The 20,803-nt window shown below is 39.6% G+C and overlaps 1 protein-coding gene across 2 annotated transcripts in view; it reads left to right on the top strand.

Annotated features, from left to right (window-relative positions):
• NUDT14 (nudix hydrolase 14) overlaps positions 1 to 19,805 on the top strand; it is a 59,688-nt gene extending 39,883 nt beyond the window's left edge. For both annotated transcript variants that reach the window (XM_035900399.1, XM_035900398.1), the window contains 3 exons: positions 1,371 to 1,435; positions 6,350 to 6,587; positions 18,468 to 19,805. In XM_035900399.1, coding sequence (XP_035756292.1) covers positions 1,371 to 1,435; positions 6,350 to 6,587; positions 18,468 to 18,708 — 544 coding nt within the window. In that variant the 3' untranslated portion in view covers positions 18,709 to 19,805. The remainder of the gene's footprint in view (positions 1 to 1,370; positions 1,436 to 6,349; positions 6,588 to 18,467) is intronic.
• The last annotated feature ends 998 nt before the right edge of the window (positions 19,806 to 20,803 follow it).

The raw sequence follows: 20,803 nt of genomic DNA, 5'->3' as shown, positions 1-20,803 counted from the left end.
AAAAAAAAAAAGATCAAAGAATAATACTTAAGTAAACTTAAAAACATTCTAGGCTGTGGTTTAACTTCATTTCTCCTAGCAACCTACACCGTAACTCCCAGTTATTCTGGTCTTAGGTCAGAAAGAACCCCCATGCCAGTAAACAGAGTGAATGTCCTCCTCCAGCCTCTCTGAAGGCTAAACCCCTTTGCTTTAAAATTGCCTGCAAATGACATCTCCTGGGGCAGGAAGCCATCAATATGCAGCATGGGTCTTTGAGAATAGCAACCATGAATATAAATGTTAACATCTGGACTTCTCCCTTCTGTTTTGGTTTTAATATATTATTATAATAAACATTAACATTATTTTTAATAATCATCAAATAGCAGTTTCTCTGGCAGCCTGGGACTTCATTATTAAATCAAATGGTGAAAGTAAATACACAGCTCTTTTACAAGGAAAGTTGAAAGTTTGACTCAACGCTGCAAATATGCCATTGTTAGTCTAATCTATTGTAGAATTCATAGAATAATGAATTAACTTTCCAATTGCATACAGTGAGGCATAACAAATGAGAGAATGCTACCATGGTAATGAGCAAAATATACCCTTGTTTTTGCAGGTTTTAATGGGCTACCTACTAAGGAGAGAGACTTTATCTGCATTTTTTTTTAACCAGTAAAATCTGAGAGTAATTGAAGTGAAAATTTGAGCAGGGACCATCGGTAGTCCACACTTTTAGAGCATCTCCAGATACTAAGCCTGCCAGGTTTGCCTGTATTCTCTGTATTTCAAACAACCAAAGAGGATGGGGGAAAGATTAAAATGTGACTTTTAAACCACTGGATGTGGCAACAGTTAAAACTGCTTCTGGTTTAATTTGTACAAAATTGGACGTGGATGGTATCTGTTTTGGGGTCCGAGCTCAGCAAGTAGCCGCAGGTAGGAGATGCTGTGTGCTTATACAGAAGTCTGGCTCTGAATGAGACTAGGCTGTGCCTAAGAGTTAGACTGCCCTAGTCTGGGATTGATATAAGAGAAGAAATTCTTTTTAAGGATTTTTTTGCTTATTATTACTAGATTGCAATGTTACTAGAGTTGGACTTTTTTTTTTTCTGTTGGGGAGAAGGAATTGATTGGTGGCTTACTTTGTCTGCATGGCAAGAGCAAAAGTGACTTAATTTTGGGTAAATTTTCATGGGCTTTGGGAACATGACCCATTATCCCTCTTGATGGATTTTGGACAAGGATCTTGTTGCATTGTGGCTTTAGTAATAAATCTTCTATGTATTTATGTAGATAAAATTAAATTTACAAGATGTAAGTTTAATAGTTCTGCATTAATCCTTCATAAAGCATTGATCTTTTGTTTTTATCTTCCTTCTCAGTGTGTCAATCCTGATCTTCAATACTTCTCGGCAGTGCTTTGTTGTGGTGAAGCAGTTCCGCCCAGGTAATCCTCTTTTTTTAGATTTACTTTTGCTCTCTAGTGAAGCAAGCTTTTAAGGGTTTAGCACTTAAAAGTTGGTGCATCTGTGGTGATAAAATCTTTGTTCTATATTCTGTTTCTTTGTATGATAGCCCACCCTTTTCAGTTGGTCAGAATCTCTATCCAGGGAAATTTCCATTACAGATGAAACAAATGAGCAGGGTAGCCTTACATTCTGCTTTTGGGCTAGTCATTGTCCTCTTTTGGATGAAATTACAAACAATGTAGTGATCATGATCATTATGATCATGCAATAGATTGCTTTTATTTGGAGTTCCTTCTTGACCTATGTAGTATTTAGTAGGCAGCTTCTGTGCAGAAGCACAATATTCCCTTTTTTTTTCTTAAATATTCATTTTTTTGTTTTTTAAATGTGTTATTGTGCATTGTATAGTTGGGAATTTAAAATGAGGGAAATTTAGGACTCTGTTTTTTCATCAATACATGGACAGCTTCATTTTACCAGTTACAGTTATGATTTTAGGTTATTATACTTTTTTTTTCCTGATTTTTTTGTATCAGTTATTTGAATTCAAAGCAATTTTTACTTTTGGGACGTTAAAAACTAAATGCATATTCTCTGCATGTTAATTAAAAAACCCCACAAGATATTTCACTGACTGTTGCTAAGAGACCATTTCAAGACTGTTCCTGGTAGACTTTATAGGAAACTTTCAAGGGTGGTGTCACGCTGTCCTTTCTTACTGACAGTGATTGACAGGCTCTTCGGTGCTGTGCGGCACTGTTACACTGACAGTGCATGCTTCTCATGAAGCACTATATTGACTATTATAAAGTGTTTGTTTATTTGTTTATCAATAATCCGGTGTCTTATTTGCCAGCCGAATAAAATGGCTTATATAGCTATTGCTCTCTTTGAGACAATCTTCGGCAGAAGCCTTCATATATGTGGATATATATATATATATATATATATATTGAACAGCGAGATATTCATTACATCATCCCTATGGAAGTGTCAAATCTGCCTCAAAATATATGTGGATATATATATATATATATATATATATGTACTGAACAGCGACATGTTCATTACATCATCCCTATGGAAGTGTCAAATCTGCCTCAAAAGGCTGGGCTGTTCTTGGAGTTAAACTGTTCAGAGACTGGAGCTGCTCAGAAACCTGGCCTTAGGGACAGCGGTCAGTCAGACACTATAGCAGTTCAGTGATTGCAACCATGCCCTGACATTACTCTCATCGCTAGAATTATATTTCCATTCCATGGTTATTGTCTGCCTTGCTGCCTGTTTATTAAGGCTGAGAATTTTCTCATTGCTAGCTCCTACTGGGGTCCCACCAGGAAGGCGATAGCTCGTTACTTGTGAGCAAGCAGCTGCTGCTCACTCACCAGGCACGTCCCCTGCACGTGTTGCTGGCTGACACATGTGCCTGCCTTTCCTTACAGCGCGGTGTCATGGTCAGGTTTTCCCACTGAAGTCTGTGCTGCTTCTAAAGGCACTCATGCCTCCCTGCATGTACATTCCCACCCCATTCCCTTTGGCAGCACCAGCCCTTATGCAGCCACAGCAGAGGTCTTAGGTGGCTGCAAACAGATAATTTTGAGGATTAGACAATTTAGCTGACTGGCCTGGAAGAGTTCATGCTGGCTTGAGGGGTGGCAGGAGCACGCAAATGGGGTGAGACAGACAGGACCATATTTTTCACAGTACTGTGGGCTTAAATCATCTTGAAAAGAGCAGAGAGAAAAAAGTTACACATATATCTCAGTAGTCTCCGTATTAGTTGCTCACCTGTGACTGATTGGCCAAGGTCTTGGGCCAATGCTCATTTTGATAGTCAATTGACCACACGTTTTCAAATATAGTAAAATAATATGTTCCTGGGAAAGGTTGGGGTTAGTGCCTATGAACATGTGCCCTGTTTTTTTCATTGTAAGTATAATGACTTTTCAGTGTATTGTGGTGTTTATTTTTGCACTGACTTAAAAGAAACAGTGTCAAAGATCTGAGTCATAAGCCCTGTTCTGTTTCAGGGGGTACAAAACACTGGTGCAATCAAAGAGAAATCAGAAGTTTAAAGAAAAGCTAGCATGTTCCCCAGTCAGCTAAACCCCACTAACCCCTCAGTCCGTACAGTTGTTTTCTTCTCTTTAGGGGTAGCAAACAAGTCCCTGTACATGAGTCATCTAACGAGGCTGTTTTGAATAACAGTTATAATCTTATTTGATGAGTTTGGTTAAGCCTTCTATCCTTTGTTCCGTCTTTGCAGAAAGTAAGGCAAGTACATCAATTCTACTGGAGTTTCCACTCTGAAACTTCTTACAGCTGAGTGACGCTGGGGTAATTAGTCAGGATGTTTAATGAGCACTAGATGGTTGGTTGAGTCCTCACTGTTCTCATCGCATGCATCCATGTGATGATGAAGGAAACTGCCCGGTGATGATGAAGTGGCACTTTCTGACCAAAGTAGCATAAGCCATCGGAGGACAAGAGAGCAATTGGACACGGGACTAGTGGGCGGGTGACTGTGCTGGGAGTTGAGTTCTTGCTTCTAGTTTCTGCTCTGCGAACTCTTTGTGCATTTGCAATAAGCTGACAACCTGTGATGAGGAAGAGGAGAGTCACAGGTTTCCCTCTGAAGAGTGTGCCCTAACAAATAGGCCACAGACTGCTTTTCCACCCAGTACTTTATCATCTCCCCTGCTGCATAACTTGTGCGGTCAATTTTGCACCTTCAGGAAAGGTACAGGGGACTCCTCTGTTCCCTGATATTAGCAGGTAGCTTGGTTTTCTAGGCTTTGCTTATCTATAAGAGATAAATTGAGTCTGAACCTTTTTGACCCTGCTGATACTGTGATTCCTTGGTGAATGCTCTAATTTTTCGACTCTTACAGAAGTGACTGGTACTGCTTCTTTACTTCCTTATCTGCAGAGAAAAGCTGTTCTTGTGCTTTGAGTGTTGGCTTTGCTCTGAAGAGGACTGCTGGATCGGGTGCTTTGGGAATGTAGGTTTTGATCTACATGGAGCCCAGTTGTGCTGAGGGAGAAGGAGAACGGCAGGTGCCTGCCGGAATGACAGGATGGGTTTCAGAGATTCAAGAGGCTCATAACAGAGAGTTACTTTAATCACAGTTTCATATTTCTGTACCCACGCTCCTACCTGCATCCTGTTTTGGTGCCCAAGTCCTTTACTGGGATATATGCATCGTTTCTTTTTGTATTTACTGATATGGATAAGTCAATCCTGAAAAAGCAATACATTCTTAAGACTATTTGGTTCGTTCAGAGAGAGCCTGGAGGTGGTTGTCATTTATGATAATTGTCATAGCTGCTAAAAGTTTTTGGAATAATGACAATAGACACCCTTCAAGAATCTGTCCTTCAGACTCTGCATGGAATATTTTTTTTGCCACCTTCTTGCTGCATTTTAAAAAGAAAACTAAGCTCTAGTCATGTTTTTCAACTAAGAAATGGAAGCTGCTTTCCTTAAATGTTTGAATCTCAAAGGCCTAGATGTACCTACTGCAAACAGCTTTGAAAGTTTTAAATTCTGGAGAAAGATTAGTTTGGGGGCAAGCTTCTGCACATTGTCTTTCTTGTTAGACTGATCTAGACATCTCCTGTGCAGGTGCTGATCTTGCTATACTACACTTCTGAGGCGAGAAGCGTTATAGAAGGAGCCTAAGCACAAACTTCTGGGGTATAGACTCTTCCCCAGAGACCAAGTGCTTGAGAAGTCACTGTGGTGTATAACCTTTACGCGACAACATTTCTTTAGGGACCTTGTTGTATATTACAGTTTTAAGAACTAATAAGCTAAATCGAGTAGCTGGAAGAACAAAAAGATGCCTATTAAACTTGACCTATTTATATACCAGTTCTGCAAGACTTAGAATGGGAAATAAAAGATAAGCTCATTTGAAAACCATGTTACATGTATATGAAATACGCATGTAAAATATTTTAATGGAATAAAAATATTTTCAAATTTTAAAATAGTTTTATTCAGGGTATTTTCTAACACCCTTATGGTAACCTGTTATGAAAAGCAAAGGGGTAAATAGGCATGAGGAAACTTCAAAGAAGAAACAGGTGGGATTATACCTGTAAGCTAAAGTTACAATGATTGGAATTGTCAGTAGTGATTCTTCTTGTGTTAGCATCCAGTCCTGTGGTTCTCACTCAGGCAAATTTTCTCTTGACATCAGTGAGAGGTTTTGCTTAAATAAGGACTAAAATCTGGCATTTGCACTTTCTTTAGGAGTGCATTACAGCGGCAGCTGTTTCAAGAAGTCTTTTTCAGGCTCCGCACAGGAATCTGTGCAAGGAACTATATGTTCAAAAGAGGTTTGGAGGTGGTTTTTTTTTTTTTTTCAAACAAACATACATGCTTTTCATACCCTTTCTAAATAACAGCTGAGTTGACAGACTGAAAGACTCATCGTTGTGCACATGGTACATAATGTGCAACCCAACTTTCCTGCAGGATAACTGCATAATTTAAATTAAATCTTGATATCTGCATTGCCTGACAAATGGAAGCTGTATAGTGCTTCTGGGTCTTAGACTTCCTGGATGAACTAGCTTCCTTTTTTTTATTTTTATTTATTTTAAGGTGTGCATGAATCCATTCCAAATGATGTAAGCACACATACAGTTTAAAGAATAATTTTACAGAAATGGCAAGAGAACCTTTTGTTCTCTAAAATTCCAGTTTCAGTGTGTCGTAATTTTAACAGGTAACACAACTGAATTCCTTGTTACTCTCAGGTACTCTGATGGTTATAAATTTCCAGGCAAAATTTGTCTACCATCTTTTTTTCTATTTAGTATGAACAAACTGACATCTTCCCCCACTTGTTTCTTTTTCTTTTGTGTGTTTTTTTTTTTTTTAGCTGTTTACATGTGTGAAGTAGAAAGGCATCATCCTCAAGTCTTTCAGCATCAGGACAGTGAGAGCTTCTCTCGTCTAGAGGATCCCTTACCTGCTGTGGAGGGAGTGACCTATGAACTCTGCGCTGGCATTGTAGACAAACCAGACCTTTCTTTAGAAGAAATTGCATGTGAGGAAGTCTTAGAAGAGTGTGGCTATCGTGTTCCTGCTACGGACCTAAGGAGGATCACTTCTTACAGGTAAATAGCAGTAAGTTAAAACACTTTGCGTTTTGTTGTTCACAGATTGCTGGAGTGGCTTGAATATAAATTAATGTTCCCTGTTCCCTTATTTAAGCACTGTGTTGGAGGAAGATGGACATCTGAAAGTATATGAAAGGTGTAATTTTCAGCAAGTGAGAGGAGTATTTACAGAGACTGAAGGAATTATAAACTCATAATTATGGGATTGAATTCCCAGTAAGAATGATACTATTGTGATTTATTCCAAAGACGTTTAGAACTGGGAAAAGTTGCATTGAATTCTTCAGAGGAGTTTGTTACAGCACTAGAAAAGAGCCAGTCTTTACTGTGTCAGTTTTCCATCTCTAGAAGCTGCCCAAGATGGACTCTGGTTTACCATTAACACAATTTTACAGAAGCGTGAGAACTTGTACCATTAGATCTCTTCATAATAGTTGGGCTGTACTTAAGCCTTGTTTGAATTGGACAATAATTAATATTATATATGAATATTTTGCCAATTTGACTGTGAAAATTTTTACATTATATTTTTTGCTGGTTTTTAAATAGATATTGAAATAGATTTTAACATAATTTAAAACATAATTTAGGAGTAAGAGGAAAGGTTATATGTAAGAGGAAAAATGCAAAATGTGAGTTGTTGGAGAGGAAAAAAAAACCCTCAGGAGAAACTTTGCACACAGCTTTAATCCCATTATATCGCCTTCGCAGCTTTTAGTATTGTTATCCAAAATGTATGTGTGTGTGTGTATTTTACAGAGAAAGCAGCAGGTTTTTTACTTTCTTTATTTTTCTTGACATCTCCATTGAACTAGGCCCTGCCATTGGTTTTTAATTTGGGAATTGAATACAAATCCACAGCTGTCAATCCTGGCAAATGTTATTTCCTGCTGGATTAACAAGCAGTGCTTCTGTTGAGAGGAGGGGGTGAATCACAGAGGCCGTCTTTTGCAACTTCTTGAAACTAGATTGAGGGTTTGTTCTACTGAAAGAAAAAGTGCCTGCTAGATTTATGAGCAAAAGCTTCCTATAGAATTTCATAGGTTGGGTGACACTGGCAGGCCATAGCATGCAATTATATATGTATGTATATGTATGTAACACAGAATAGGAAAAGTAGGATATAATTTCTGTAGTTGTAGAAGTTTGCAGCTTTGGTGTAGAGGTTCGACTCAACATTAACAATTTACATCTGGCTAAAACACCGTATGTGTTTTGGTTGATAAATGTATTTGTATCTTACAGGGGGTTGTTCTTTCAGTTGTTTTTTTTTTTAATTACACTGATTTGCAAAGAGAGTATACAATGGAATTTTCTCTGTTGACACCCATGCAAAGGACGCTTACTATGTTAATCCTTCCATCCTTCTTTGTCTCTGTGGGCACAGCTTTCTGCCCATGGAGATCCGTGCTGAAGTCAGAAGGATCTGTATAGTATTTACTTATTTAATATGAAAGGTCGAAGCCTCAAAGATGATATTTTACAGTTTCTTTTGTTGGACTTCCTGTGCTCTGTATTAGAATTTTATTCTAAATGTTATAGTCTTCCTATTGGGAGTGTTCTGTTCTTCTTCCTTCAGCCAAAGACTGGCGTATCTGTCTCATCCTTGAGGATTTGATGCCAAGATAGGAAGTAACTAGTTCCTATGTGAGCTTCTAAGGACTTTTTTTTTTTTCCATAATGGCTATATTACACATAAGAATTTCAGGACTTTGTCTCAGTGTTACAAGTCTTTCTAAATGTTTTATGCCATTTCATGCAGTGGCTGTCAGTACAGAGCATTGACATAAAGTGCATTGACATTAGTGCATATGCATCCTATTAATAATTACAATACATCATGCACTTCTATTATTATCTATCATCTCAGTGATCCATGTAATAGTTGCTCCGTATTATTTATTGTTCCAGTGCATCAGATCAGAGAGAAACCTTAGAAAACAAAATTGGAAGGAATTTCGGATCTCACCTAGACTGCTCCTCTTCCAAAGATGAGGCTCAGCTGGATTTAAATCACTTCTGACCAATGTGCATCTGTGTTTTCTGTAAAATCTGACCATTTCTCTAAAATCTGGTCATTTCGTAGCATCTCCCACCATTCTGTCTGAAGTGTCTAACTATCCATACCATTAGCAAGTTTTTCCTCATGTCTTGGCTAAACTTCCCTTTTTTCTTCACTTCAAGCCTGTGACTTACTACCCTGTTCCCCGTGGACATGAAGTACTTGGCGCCTTCCATGTATCTGTTTGAACATGTCTCCCCTTTATTTTATTTTTGCTATGCAAAACTATCTTAGTTGATTTAAGCTTTCTCTTTTGACCATGTTTTCTAGAGGTCTGACCATTCCTTCTGTTTTCCTCTGCTTTCTCTCCATCCAGTCTACTTATTTCCTAAAAATATAGTGCCCAAAGTGGAGCACAGTATTTTAGTGAAGGCTTTACCAGTGTCAGGTAGAGTGGAAGCTTTATTTCCCTAGTCTTACAGATTATTTTGTTTATATGCTGTGGTATGACGTTGCCTGTTTTGTGGTGGTGTTATGTTGTTGACTTATGGTCCACAACGCCTTCCCCATCTCAAAACTATTTTCTGCAGCAGTACTGCGCTGTCATTCACCTCCTGTCTGTATTTGTACTGCTGGTTATTGCTGCCTGACCACAGAGCCTTGCACTTGACTTTACTGAATTACATCCTGTTTTTTCAGACCGCTTCTCTGAGTTGTTGGGATGATTTTGAATTCTAATATTCATCTCTAGTTTCTTGTAAATAATCTATCTCAGCTTTGCTACTTGCAGTCTGCATTTCAGCATACAAGTATTAAAACAAAATATTGAATTATGTTGAATGGAGGATGGTTCCCAGTGGAATCCTGTTTAGTTTGTATTTCCAATTTGACAGTGATATCCATTCCATGAGTACCATTTTCATGCTAGTTTTGCACCTATTTCGCAGTTTCTTTGATTTCTAAGTATATCATGATCTCCTAACTTCTTAATGAAACTGTCACATTAGCTAGCTTTCAAAGCCTTGATAAACTGAAGTTATACTGTTTGTGTTGCTGCCCCTATCCATGAGACCTGTTATACTATTAGAGCTGATATTTGTTTGACTGCACTTGATATATTCCTGACAAATCTGTTAGCTGTTGTTCCTTTCTTGATGCAAATAAAACCACATTCAAATATTAGGATAACTATAATTAATAATTAGTGAGTTAAGTCTATTAGATTTTTGTAGATAAAACCTCAGGGTTGTGTGCATGGTGAAAAGGCTTTTGTACAAATGAGGCTTTCTGTGCCGTCACACCCTTTGGTCTGAAAGCAAGGAGCTAATGTCCTAATGACACCCCTTTCTGGAATCGTGGTCATGAGGAGATTGCCTGACTGGAATAAAAGCAGGACTTGAGCTAGACCTGACAGAAGGACATGGAAAGCAGAAGGCACATCAAATGTAAAGGGAGAAGTGGTTTTGGCTGGGGAGGTCAATACATGTCTGTGGCTAATGGATTAAGAAGGGGAGGGCATGGACAATGTATAGGGAGAACTTAGACTAGGGGGGGAAATGGAATAGAAAATCCTCGAGTAGAAAAAGAGGAAGAAGAGATGAGGGACCAAATGCAGAGAAAAAACATGGGCTGAGAACTGAATGGACTTGGGGAAAGTACCTTCATGGTGGTGGAGAAGAATTCTCTTTAATGAAACGAGGAAAATACTTAGACTGTGTTGAAGTAGAACTTTGTTCCTCAGGCAATGGGTGCAGTAAAGATTGGAGGTAATGTGAAGATAGCTTTTTTTACCACATTTATTATCAGGGCCTGCAGCAGTGGCTTGGGGGGATTTTTTGTTTTATGTTTCTCAGCTAACCGGAAAAGGTTAACTACAGTACTGCTACAGATATTTCAAAAGCACATAAAAATAAGCCATTGGACCCCATTCTTAAGCTCTGTCAAAGCTCCTGTGACATGATACTCATCAGATAGAAGTCAGGCACTGAATTAAGCAGATCTCAGACTTAATTACCTGGAATGATCCACAGCGTAGCTGTGGAGTCAATGAGAAATTAGGAAAGAAGCCAGGAGTTGGGGAATTTACATTAGTTGAGCAAGAGTCTTAGGAACAAGTTGTTCCAGCAACAGGAGGACAGTATGGCGTGGGTCAATGAAGGAGACTGGATTGGGGGCAGATAATGAGAAGGACAAACATATTAAGAGGGACTTGACTGGAGGAGGTCAGAGGAATCACACTTTGAAGAATCAGAAATATCTGTTCCTATTACAGAAAAATGCCAGCCAGAAGGTGAATTTAAATGCAAATGGTTCATTTTGCTGTGTAGACGGAGGCAGGAATCATTCTAAAAAAAATCTGTATTGTTTGCAACCTGTGTGGTGAGTTTCTCAGCATGGCTACACAAACTGCTTTTGTGCTTGGCATACAAAAAGTAACCTCATTTTGGTATTACAAAAAGTTTGTTTTCTGTTCTGGCAGCAGCTAATCCACTTCTGGAGGCTTCCTGAAAGTTTTGACGCCTACTGGTGTGTTGAGTTCTCATCAACTGTATGTATGGCCTCAGTCAAAAATAGCATAGATGGTAGGTGCAGTGGGTGTAAAGGAACCATTTAGCTCAATAATAAAGTGAAGCTAATGCTATAGGAATATAATTGTAAACTGAGGCTTCATGAAAATGGTAGCCAGTTATGGCTAAATGTTCATTTTTAAAAGCTATAAAAGAAATCTGTGAGCTTCCCTCCAGGTTTTGTTTTTTTTTCCTAAATGCAGTATTTCGTAAGTAAACAACTTTGGACTTACTCATACATCAGATATAATACATTTTCTATCTGTCATGGTATCCCAGCAGTTTTCAGTTTGAATCCCATGTGAAATTCAGCTGTGAGTTAGTTTCTTTGGTTGAAGTACTTCCAGCTATCTTCCTTGAGGCTTGTTTCCTTACAGGACAGGGGCAGGGAAGTATGTTGTTGTTAAAGATGTTATTATTGCCATTGCAACTTACAGTGTTTTAGTTCTTGAAATGTTTGGTGGTCTTGAAGAATATTTATGAAATTATTTGGACTTCAGTAACAGCTCAGAGTATCAGAATAAAGTTGAACCAGAGCTTCTGGTTCAACTTCCTTTTCCCTTCATTCCATCTTTATTTTCTCCCAGAGGTTTTAATAAACTCTTGGCTATGAATTGGATACAATAGGAGCTGCAGGTTCTCAGCCCCACTGCAAAAAAAATCAGATGGATTAGTTTAAGGGCCTAACTATATTAATATAGGTACTTACTTTAATCTTCCTAGGTTTGATTTTTTTCCAAAAGTATACAACAAAGAAGAGCATTCAGAGAATTAATATTGGATGTTCCAATTACTGTGCTATGGCTATTAGCCCCTGTGCAGTGAGGTAAAAATGGTTTGTATTCACAGGTTATTATGTAGAAAGAATAATAGCCTTGAAAATGTTGGAGTGCATTATAATGAGCAAGATCACCTGCTAGTACACCTGTTGGGTGATGGCATAATGTAATATAATTTTATGTTAATTACTTCTCTGCTTTTTTCCTGCACCTGCTGCTTATAATGTCAGAACTGTACAAAGGTCCTAAGAAGTGACAACAGGAGCTGCATGTCACTGTTCATCAGTTTACGTGTTACATGCCTAAATAGATAGTGATTTCAGCATGAATAACAGAGATTTGTGTCGCATTTATTTGTAAACATGAATTATGTATTCACTGTATACCCAAATTCTGCATCCATATGGCTTACATCTTAAAAAAGGATATATTGCATTTAGAAATTTTCACATTAACTGTGTCAGATTAAAACCAAAAAATATATTTCTGTGTTGATAGGTACAAGTAAGTGTTGATTGCTTATGGATTTTGGATTTGTTAAATAATAAGAAATGATGAGAAATTTAGCTTTTAATTGCCATTTATCAGAAATCTGAGTTAAACTAATAAGTCTTCTCAATGATAAGTCAATTTATTTGTTCCCTGCATTGCAGCAGAGGAGTAGAGTGTAAGATACTGTTTAGTTCCTCATACATGTTTGTTACTTCAAGTTAGAAATGTAATATTTACAAAAGTAATATTATGAATGCAATAATTGGTTGGCATAGAGGAGTACTGAGACATGAGGAGGCAAAGCTGATCTTGAGTACATGCTTTCATTTTCGACCCCGCTTGCAAATGTGCAGGTGTGCACACGCGCACACATGTGTGCACACACTCAGTTTGAAGAAGAAACGTGCTCTTGCTGAGCATCGGCAAGGTGGACTTGATCTCACTTGTGGCTTTTAGGCACTACTGAATTTTTTTTTAAAGCAATAAGATACTGTTACCCACGTGTGATAAAAAATATGTATGTAATGTATCTTTATGGTTATGAACTTAGATATGATGAGTGAAAAGTCCCATTTTGTGAGCTCTATTTCATGCGCTACGTATTTCCCCTTGCATTTAATAAGAAGGAAGGGCTAAACAAAGACTTTGTGAGAGCTGCTATTGCCGTGTTTCAAAACCAGATTGGAGTGACAATCTGTCTCTTATGTTTTCCCCGGTCTAAGAAGGAAGTAGATAGAAAATACTCCAGTTGCAGCCTCATTCTGCCAGCCGGTCCCACCCCTGGGCAGGAGGTGTGGAGAAGCACTTTGCAGTCATTCTGCAGAAACTGCTGCTCCGCTGGGCTGTTGCCTACAAGTGAGTTGCCCACAGCTTTGAAAGCCATAGCAGGATTTAATCGCAGTGTTTGAGTGTTTTATTTAAAATGAAGTATGGGAATGCAGCATACAATCATGTTTGGATGTGTTAAACTTACATTTAAGTTACTAGTGTGATGAAAACCATGCCACTTTGGTATCTTTACTTGTGACATGCTTACATTCTTAGACTTGCTGTTGTCAAAGGTAATGGAGGTTTCTAATTGTCTCTGAAGCAACGCTAAAAGTTTAGTGCTAATAGACTTTCTGTTTTAAAAATATCTCTCTGTTGAAGTTACAGGGTTTGTGAGCTTAAGCCCTAATGATTTGACAAAGAGTATTTGTCAGCCATGTAGCTGTTAACTGAAACAACTATAAACCTCTCATAGGAAACTGATCCTTATGATAAAGAGATGAGGAAAACAGAGCTGCGCTTTATGTAGATCATTTGCATTCGTCCCACAGTGGTAAGTAAGAGTCAAGCACCGTACAGACACATCAAAATACATCTGGAACAATCAGCTAGGTCAAGCCAGGCTTAGTAGGTCTGGGTCAGTATGAGCCATGACATGCCTGGTCTGGGCAACACGGTGCTAAACCTGTGGAATGAGACTGAAGCCCCAGGTCTCACCCTGGGCCAGTGCCATGAGTTCAGACCTGCTTTCCCTCCCCCAAACCAAGCCTCTCATGTACTGGGAAGGGGAGACACCTTTATCAGGAAGGGGGGTTTCCCAGGGTGAAACTCATGGCTTGCAGTTCGGGTGTGCTGACCCCTGTGATTTCCACAGATGCAAAGCTAATGAATATAGCTGTAATCTGTTAATAGGTGACTCATTTCAGATCATGGCAAAAGCATTTTATTTGTAACGTGAAATACTAGGGCAAGGAAAAGCATATGTCAGACTTGTGATTGAGGAAGAAGGCAGCAGAAAAGGAATATAACCATGAATAAAGGCACATCAGAATTCCTTAAACATTGTACTCAGAAAGTGCAAGTAGGTGTGCAAAAGCATGGGAAGTTCCTAGTGACAGATAAACCTGAAAGCGTACTGAAAACGTAGGACCAGCCTGTTGCCTCTCTACCAGCCAGACCCACCTTCTCCCTCTCTCCACTCTTTCTCCTCCGGCACCAAAAATCACTGAAATGTATACACGTTTTCCAAGGGTATGGGTTCAAAAAACTTTATTACTGCAACTAGATGGAGGCTCAAAATGGCTTCAAAGCAACAAACCTGCTAACTTTTGGTCTCTATAAAAACCAAAGGTACTAAGACAAAGGAAATGTCAATAGCATTGATTTTTGGACAATTTTCTAGGGACAGGCAGGATACATTAATATCTAAGAGTCTGGAAATGTTGTGAAAGACATATGAGAGAATATTGAATTTAGTAAAGGGCATTCCAGGTGGATCCATGCAAAAATGATCAACTGGCAGAGTAAGCCAGAGCATTTAGAGAAAGAAATATTAAATAAAAAGGGTAAGAAATGTGCCTTTTTTATGAATTAAAGTATCTTCCTGTACCTTTCAACCTCTTTCTGAAACCATTGAAATAGACGTGCAGTTAGACAACAAAAGTCATGAGTGTGTACATAAAGAATGCCATGCAGTAGTCTCCAAAGTCACCCATCCAAATAGTGATGGGATTCTAACTAGTCTTAGAAACATTAAATTTGCTGGTTATGGGGGGAAGAGTAGGATAACATGAGTAATAATACCAGCACTCTGATTTTATTTAGAGCTCATTTGGAAGTTTTAATTAGTTTTCAATGTATAACTCAAGGCAAAGTTGCACCAGGGCAAGATAAGTGGGTATGACCTTCCTTGAATATGTATTGTTGCAAATCTTTCATCGGTTTCTGTGGCAAATGATAGGCCAGTATACGTGAAGAGGGGGGGTGTGGAGTCTCCTTCTCTGGAGATATTCAAAGCCCGCCTGGATGATGTCCTGTGCAACCTGCTCTGGGTGACCCTGCTTTAGCAGGAGGGTGGGACTGAGTGATCTCCTGAGGGCCCTTCCAACCCCTGCCATTCTGGGATTCCGTGATAACTTTGGGCATATAACAAAGGAAAGACATTGATGTCCAGTATATTCAGTGTAGTAGCCATGCTTGATGTATTTAGTTCATAAGAATAGAGGAGCGCTGATGTAATAGAAGTATCGTATGAGTAAATACAATGAAATAATGTCATATCGAAATCACGCCGTGCTATTTGAGCTACAGGCGCAAGAAGCTGAATCTTACAGTGTAGCACCTCAGTAAGCTCTTTTCCTTTACTTTAAAGAAAAGATGTGTGGAAAGCGAAGTGCTGTGATTTCCACAGCTGCAGCTATTTCATAAGTAAATAGTCACCGGTGTTACAGGAGGAGATTATGCTGTAAATAATCAAGCCAGAACGTTCTTGTAGAAGTCTCTGGTTTTGTATATTAACCTTTATGTAATATCAGGTGGACATGGGTATACTCAATTTAAGAGCATTTTCATTCTCCAGGTGGGACACCCCAGAGGAAGCTCAGATTTAACACTCATCAGAAATAACAGAACATTACATATATTATGCGTAGTCCTGTGGTTTTTTCATAGTGCCTGTGGAGAGTAGTGAGCTGCATTCTTTGTCTTGCAAATTTTACAGTATGAATTAACATGTGGGTTTTACTCTTATTGTCAATTATCAAAAAACAATCTCTGAACCCCAGGCTTCCTATGTTTATTTAATTACTAAAAATGCAATTCTTGCAGAAACAATTGAAGAACAAGTAATCTCTGTACATACAGAAAAACAGATCTGGGTCTCTAGTTGATTAAAAAACCATAATCCTTTCTGCCTCCTCACACAAGAAAAGGAGGAGGAGAAGAGGGAACAGAAAATGAATGAACAATCTACAAGTAAGGCTCCTTCCAGTGGACAGAGCTGCGGGGGGAGGGGAGACGCGTGGCGCTTTTTTTGGGGCAGGTATCAGGGCGACTGAGCTGGGGGAGGCTGTTCACCAACTGATTAGAGCTTAAATAGCCAGCCAGGAGGGAGCGTCAAATAGATCCCCTTGCTCTTGATCAGTATTTCACTTCCAGTGTTGCTTTTTATCATTATATATTATTGCTTGATAATGCCAAGGAAATACGTTGTATTTTAGCACAAAGAGAATCTAGTAAAGTGTGCCGCCACCCTGGTGGCAGAAAGGGCACTATCAGCGCCTATTAGCATAAAAAATGTCATTCCAACTTTTGCAAGCTGGTTGCTGATAGCAACTTGATGAAAAATGAATCTACCTTACGTTTGTAATGAGATCAGCGTGATTAAGCCAGCATGGTGGGCCCAGCCTGCAATTCCTTTTTTTGCTTTCGTGTTGTGCTACCCGCTGGCTGGATCTTCAGCTGTGGTGAGGTGAGCGCAGCACGGCTGGCGAGCGCCGTTGCCCTTCCAGGCAGCTTCCAGTCGGGAAAGGGAAAAGGCAGTGTGGGACGGGGAGTCCTGAGAAACCCTTTGGTTTAGCGCCAGGGGCAAGCACAGTCTGTGGATGGCCGTCGGCCCTGTATGGCTCTTCTGCTGGCAAACCATCTCTGATGGTCATCAGAATAGCGTACAAATAGCAAGGACAGTGGCTGCAGAAAATAGGTCCGTAGAGAAAGTAAATACTGAATCAGAGTGACTGAGGGGGAGGTCGTGTACTTTGGTGAGAGTGGAAGAGAGAGGGAAAACTGTTAGCCTGGACTCTGGCTGCATCCTAGTAGGTCACGTTGTGTTGGTTATCAAAAACCCCACTGCTGACACTGAAAGTGATGAGCCCGGAATGAAAGAAATCCCGTAGCAGCCTTCACAATTCCTGGGAGTGCCAAAGATGCTTAAGTTTCTCGAGCACTTCGAAGAGATACAGGAATGATCCTGGAGTCGTGAAACGTCTTTCACAGAATGTATCAGTAGTAATTTTTAGGAAAAGAATTCACTGTTTCACTCCCTATTCTGTGTTTAAAAAAAGAGTGTATTTTGCTGTAAGAAGCCAACTTCAATAATACCTATTAATTCTCCAAAGAAAAGAATTGCTGGTGTTCTTGGAAAACTGAGAGACAAATGATTAATTCCTGCTATGGGGTGTGATTTATGCTGGATTAACTGGAAGATTTAGTTGACTAACGGTTGGGTAAGTATTGATGTACATTCTAAGATCATAACACTGCTACAAATCTTAGAATCCTCTGTATGTATAAAAATATGGAAGGGAATTTTTCAGCTTGCCCTAATGCCTCATTCATAGTTTCAGTGAACTTTGGATCTAGATTCAATGTGAAACGTTGCTTGTAATCATGTGAAATGAAGAAGTTGCGATTACAATGTGTATATTTTCTTGGGAGGACTAAATGAGTGGATTATGTACTTATCCCTTATTTAATAATGCCTAAATGAAATAGTCCTAAGAAAATAGAGGATTAACAAATAAGAAGTATAATACACAGCAAGCAGTCTAGCTGAAGAAAGACTACATAATCTAAAATATCCTCGACTAAATCCACTGTAGCAAATTGGGCAAGGAGACTGAATTACTTGAGATACATGCGTGCTTACAGCGGTCCATTTGGGTCAAGGCTGAAGTTCAGGAAGGACAGAGAAAGACTCTCAGGCTGCCTTTCTGTTCTTCTCCCTACCCAGGCCATGAGTAGAGGACTCCAGCTGTGAATGGACATAATCTTCTTAAGAGTAAAAAATCTAAATATTTGTGTGAAAACAAGTAAAAATGTAGCATGATAGTGTACGGATGGACTGGGGAGCTTTGTTCTGTTGTTTGTGAATCTCTGTGAGTCATCGTGCAGGCCAGCTCGCACTAAGGTCAGCTGGAAAAACTTCTGTTGACTGCAGTATACGTAGAACCACAGTCTACCAATTCAAAACCTGTTTATTTTTTTATTTTCTCCCAAACTAATATTTCTCTAAAGTTGCAGAATATATTTGAAGACAGATCCGTTTTGTATGCAACCGTATGCAAAAGTGTTGGTATTTCTGCATGAAAGTTGCAATCAGTTTCTGTATTAATGACATTGCATTTCTAGGTTCTAAATGACAGTAACAGAGGGTAAGGACTTGTGTTTTGATGTTGCTTAGTGACACAAGTTAAGGACCCAGGTTTCCTTTCCTAGTTCCTGGCTACCTTCTTTTTATCTAAAAAAAAGTTTCCTCTCTGCTTTTTTCCAGGTCTGGAGTTGGTGTGACAGGTTCTAGGCAGACCTTATTCTATGCAGAAGTAACAGACCAGATGAGAACTGGGGAAGGAGGTGGCCAGTCTGAAGAAGGAGAGCTGATTGAAGTTGTAGAAATCCCTTTAGAAGACTCCATGAAGTTTGCTTATGATGAGACTCTCCCAAAGACGATGGGTGTCATCTTCAGCTTCATGTGGTTCCAGAACAACATAGCACCCAAGCTACCAAAAAAATAAAATCAAAACACCGTCATTTTAAGAAAAGCTTTCCTGTTGGTCCTGTGGATACAGAGAACTGCCTGCCTCACTCAACTCATCACAGAGCAAAACTTTCTTGAAATAAATTTGGAAGTAAAATCTGAATTAAAATCCTGACCCAATCTCCATCATCAGCAAAACACTTGCTGGCTTCACTGGGGCAGGATTTGCCTCTGAGAAGCAAATGTTGATTTTTCGCACGAAGGCCCAAGTAAATGTGCCCGGTTCTCCTTTTTCATGGCGCTGCTCTAGCACCGTAGTGAGGAGTCGCTCAGAACCCCGGTGCAGCTGCTGTACCAGCCTGTCACTGTGCTCTCCGTGTACCGGCAGCTGTGTATTCACTGTAGTTCCTGATATTTTTTTGGGGGGGAAGGCAGCCAACCTTAATAGCTATATGCATCCTAACTACGTTCCTGAGTGCTGCACAGCTTTCAGGGAGCAGCTTTCTCTGTGGTGTGTAGCTCCTGTCCAGAGAAAACGATTGCATTTCCGAACGTGCAAACCTTTATTCCGGAAGCAAACATGCCTGTAAATCCTCCTGCGAGTGGGTTGTTCTGACAATAGGCCAGCTGTAAGATCATGTGCTTCTGTTTGCTCCCACTATAATGCCGAGCAGCCGTGATGGAGGGGTGCATGGTGGGGGCTTCTACTGGAACACGTGCAGCTTTTTTTTGTTTTATGGGTAATAACTTGATTAATTAGATCAAACTTTGTTCTCTAGAGCAGGACTTGAGAGGCCAAATTCTTTTAATTTGACTCTGAGGTGACTAACATAAGGGATTTCACTGAGGTGTTCTGTGGTCTCAGCTTCCTTATCGCCCAAATGGGAAGGCTGGGACTTACCCCTCAGATAACGCTTCTGGAAATCTAGTGATCGGAAGTGCTTTATTGAGAGATTTTATCATCATTTGTGCAGTTTACATTGAAGCCTGTACAACCTGCACAGACGTACTGCGCAACACAATTTGATTTAATAAAGTGGTCTAATTAGAACGTATATTATTTGTTCTATCAGCGTAGTTTAGATGTGGGCTATTTGTCATGTGGAACTGTTAAGAGCATGAATGAAAGAGAATCGAGTCTGGCAATTTAATTGTGCAGTGGTTTATGTTATTCACTGAGTTAATGTTCATTAACATGACTGCATTACATGTGCTTGTAGGTATCTCTGTGTGCTTCGGAGGTTCTAAGCGTGTTCAGAAGATGAGTACTGCAAATAGGCAAACTTCCATATAGCAACTGGAATAAATGCAGTACAGATGCCCGACGATATCCACTGGCTGATTTAAAATCACTGCGTATCTCAGTATGTGTATAAACAAACATTTTTTTTTTAAAAAATGCTTTTAGACCTGGTGCTTGCTGCTTCTCCTGCTGAGAGGGAGGAAAGCTCCTTGGAAAGCCACTGGAGAAAGAGCAGCCTTAGCCTGTGGGAGTCGGACACCTTTTGTGAAAGTTCAGAGACATTTGCATTGAACTGTGCCTGGTCTGCGCTGAGTCAAGGACTGAGTTATCGTGAAAAGTAAATAAATTCTGTCTGTCTGATGTATTTACATTGGAAAGTGATTTGGGGTGGGGTCTCTGCTGCTCCTCGTCTTTACCATGTCGAGTGCAATGTGTCCTGATTGCTGCCGAGGCCTTTACCAACGACTACAGTATGTGTAATAAATAATGCCTTTATTCCAGGCTGGAGTTACCAAAGTGTCTGTTTTGATTCTGTCAAAATTATTACACAGTAGCTTGTTGATCTGTTTAGTGTCAAGCTAATAAGTGTGTGCATGTACGTGTCAAAAGCCTTTTTTGCTGCATAATGCAGTAATTTGGAAAAATAAATCAGTGTAATGGAGGAAGGGGGGGAAGTGTCAGAGCTTGAAACTTTTCAAAGCAGCATTTGTGTATTAATACCATTTGGCCCAGAATTACAAATGGACACAAAACTACACTTCTAACGAGGCTCTGTGCAATGCTGAGGGCTTTTCCCCCCATCAGCCATTCCCTCTCCTGCCGCATCCAGGACCTGGGGTGGGTGCTTCACAAGCAGCACTCACATTGCGTTAACCACCTTGGTGGCAGC

Source organism: Egretta garzetta, unplaced genomic scaffold, assembly GCF_000687185.1.
Source record: "Egretta garzetta isolate BGI_Z169 unplaced genomic scaffold, ASM68718v1 scaffold508, whole genome shotgun sequence".
Taxonomy (NCBI): domain Eukaryota; kingdom Metazoa; phylum Chordata; class Aves; order Pelecaniformes; family Ardeidae; genus Egretta; species Egretta garzetta.
This window is presented reverse-complemented; position numbering and strand designations above follow the sequence as displayed.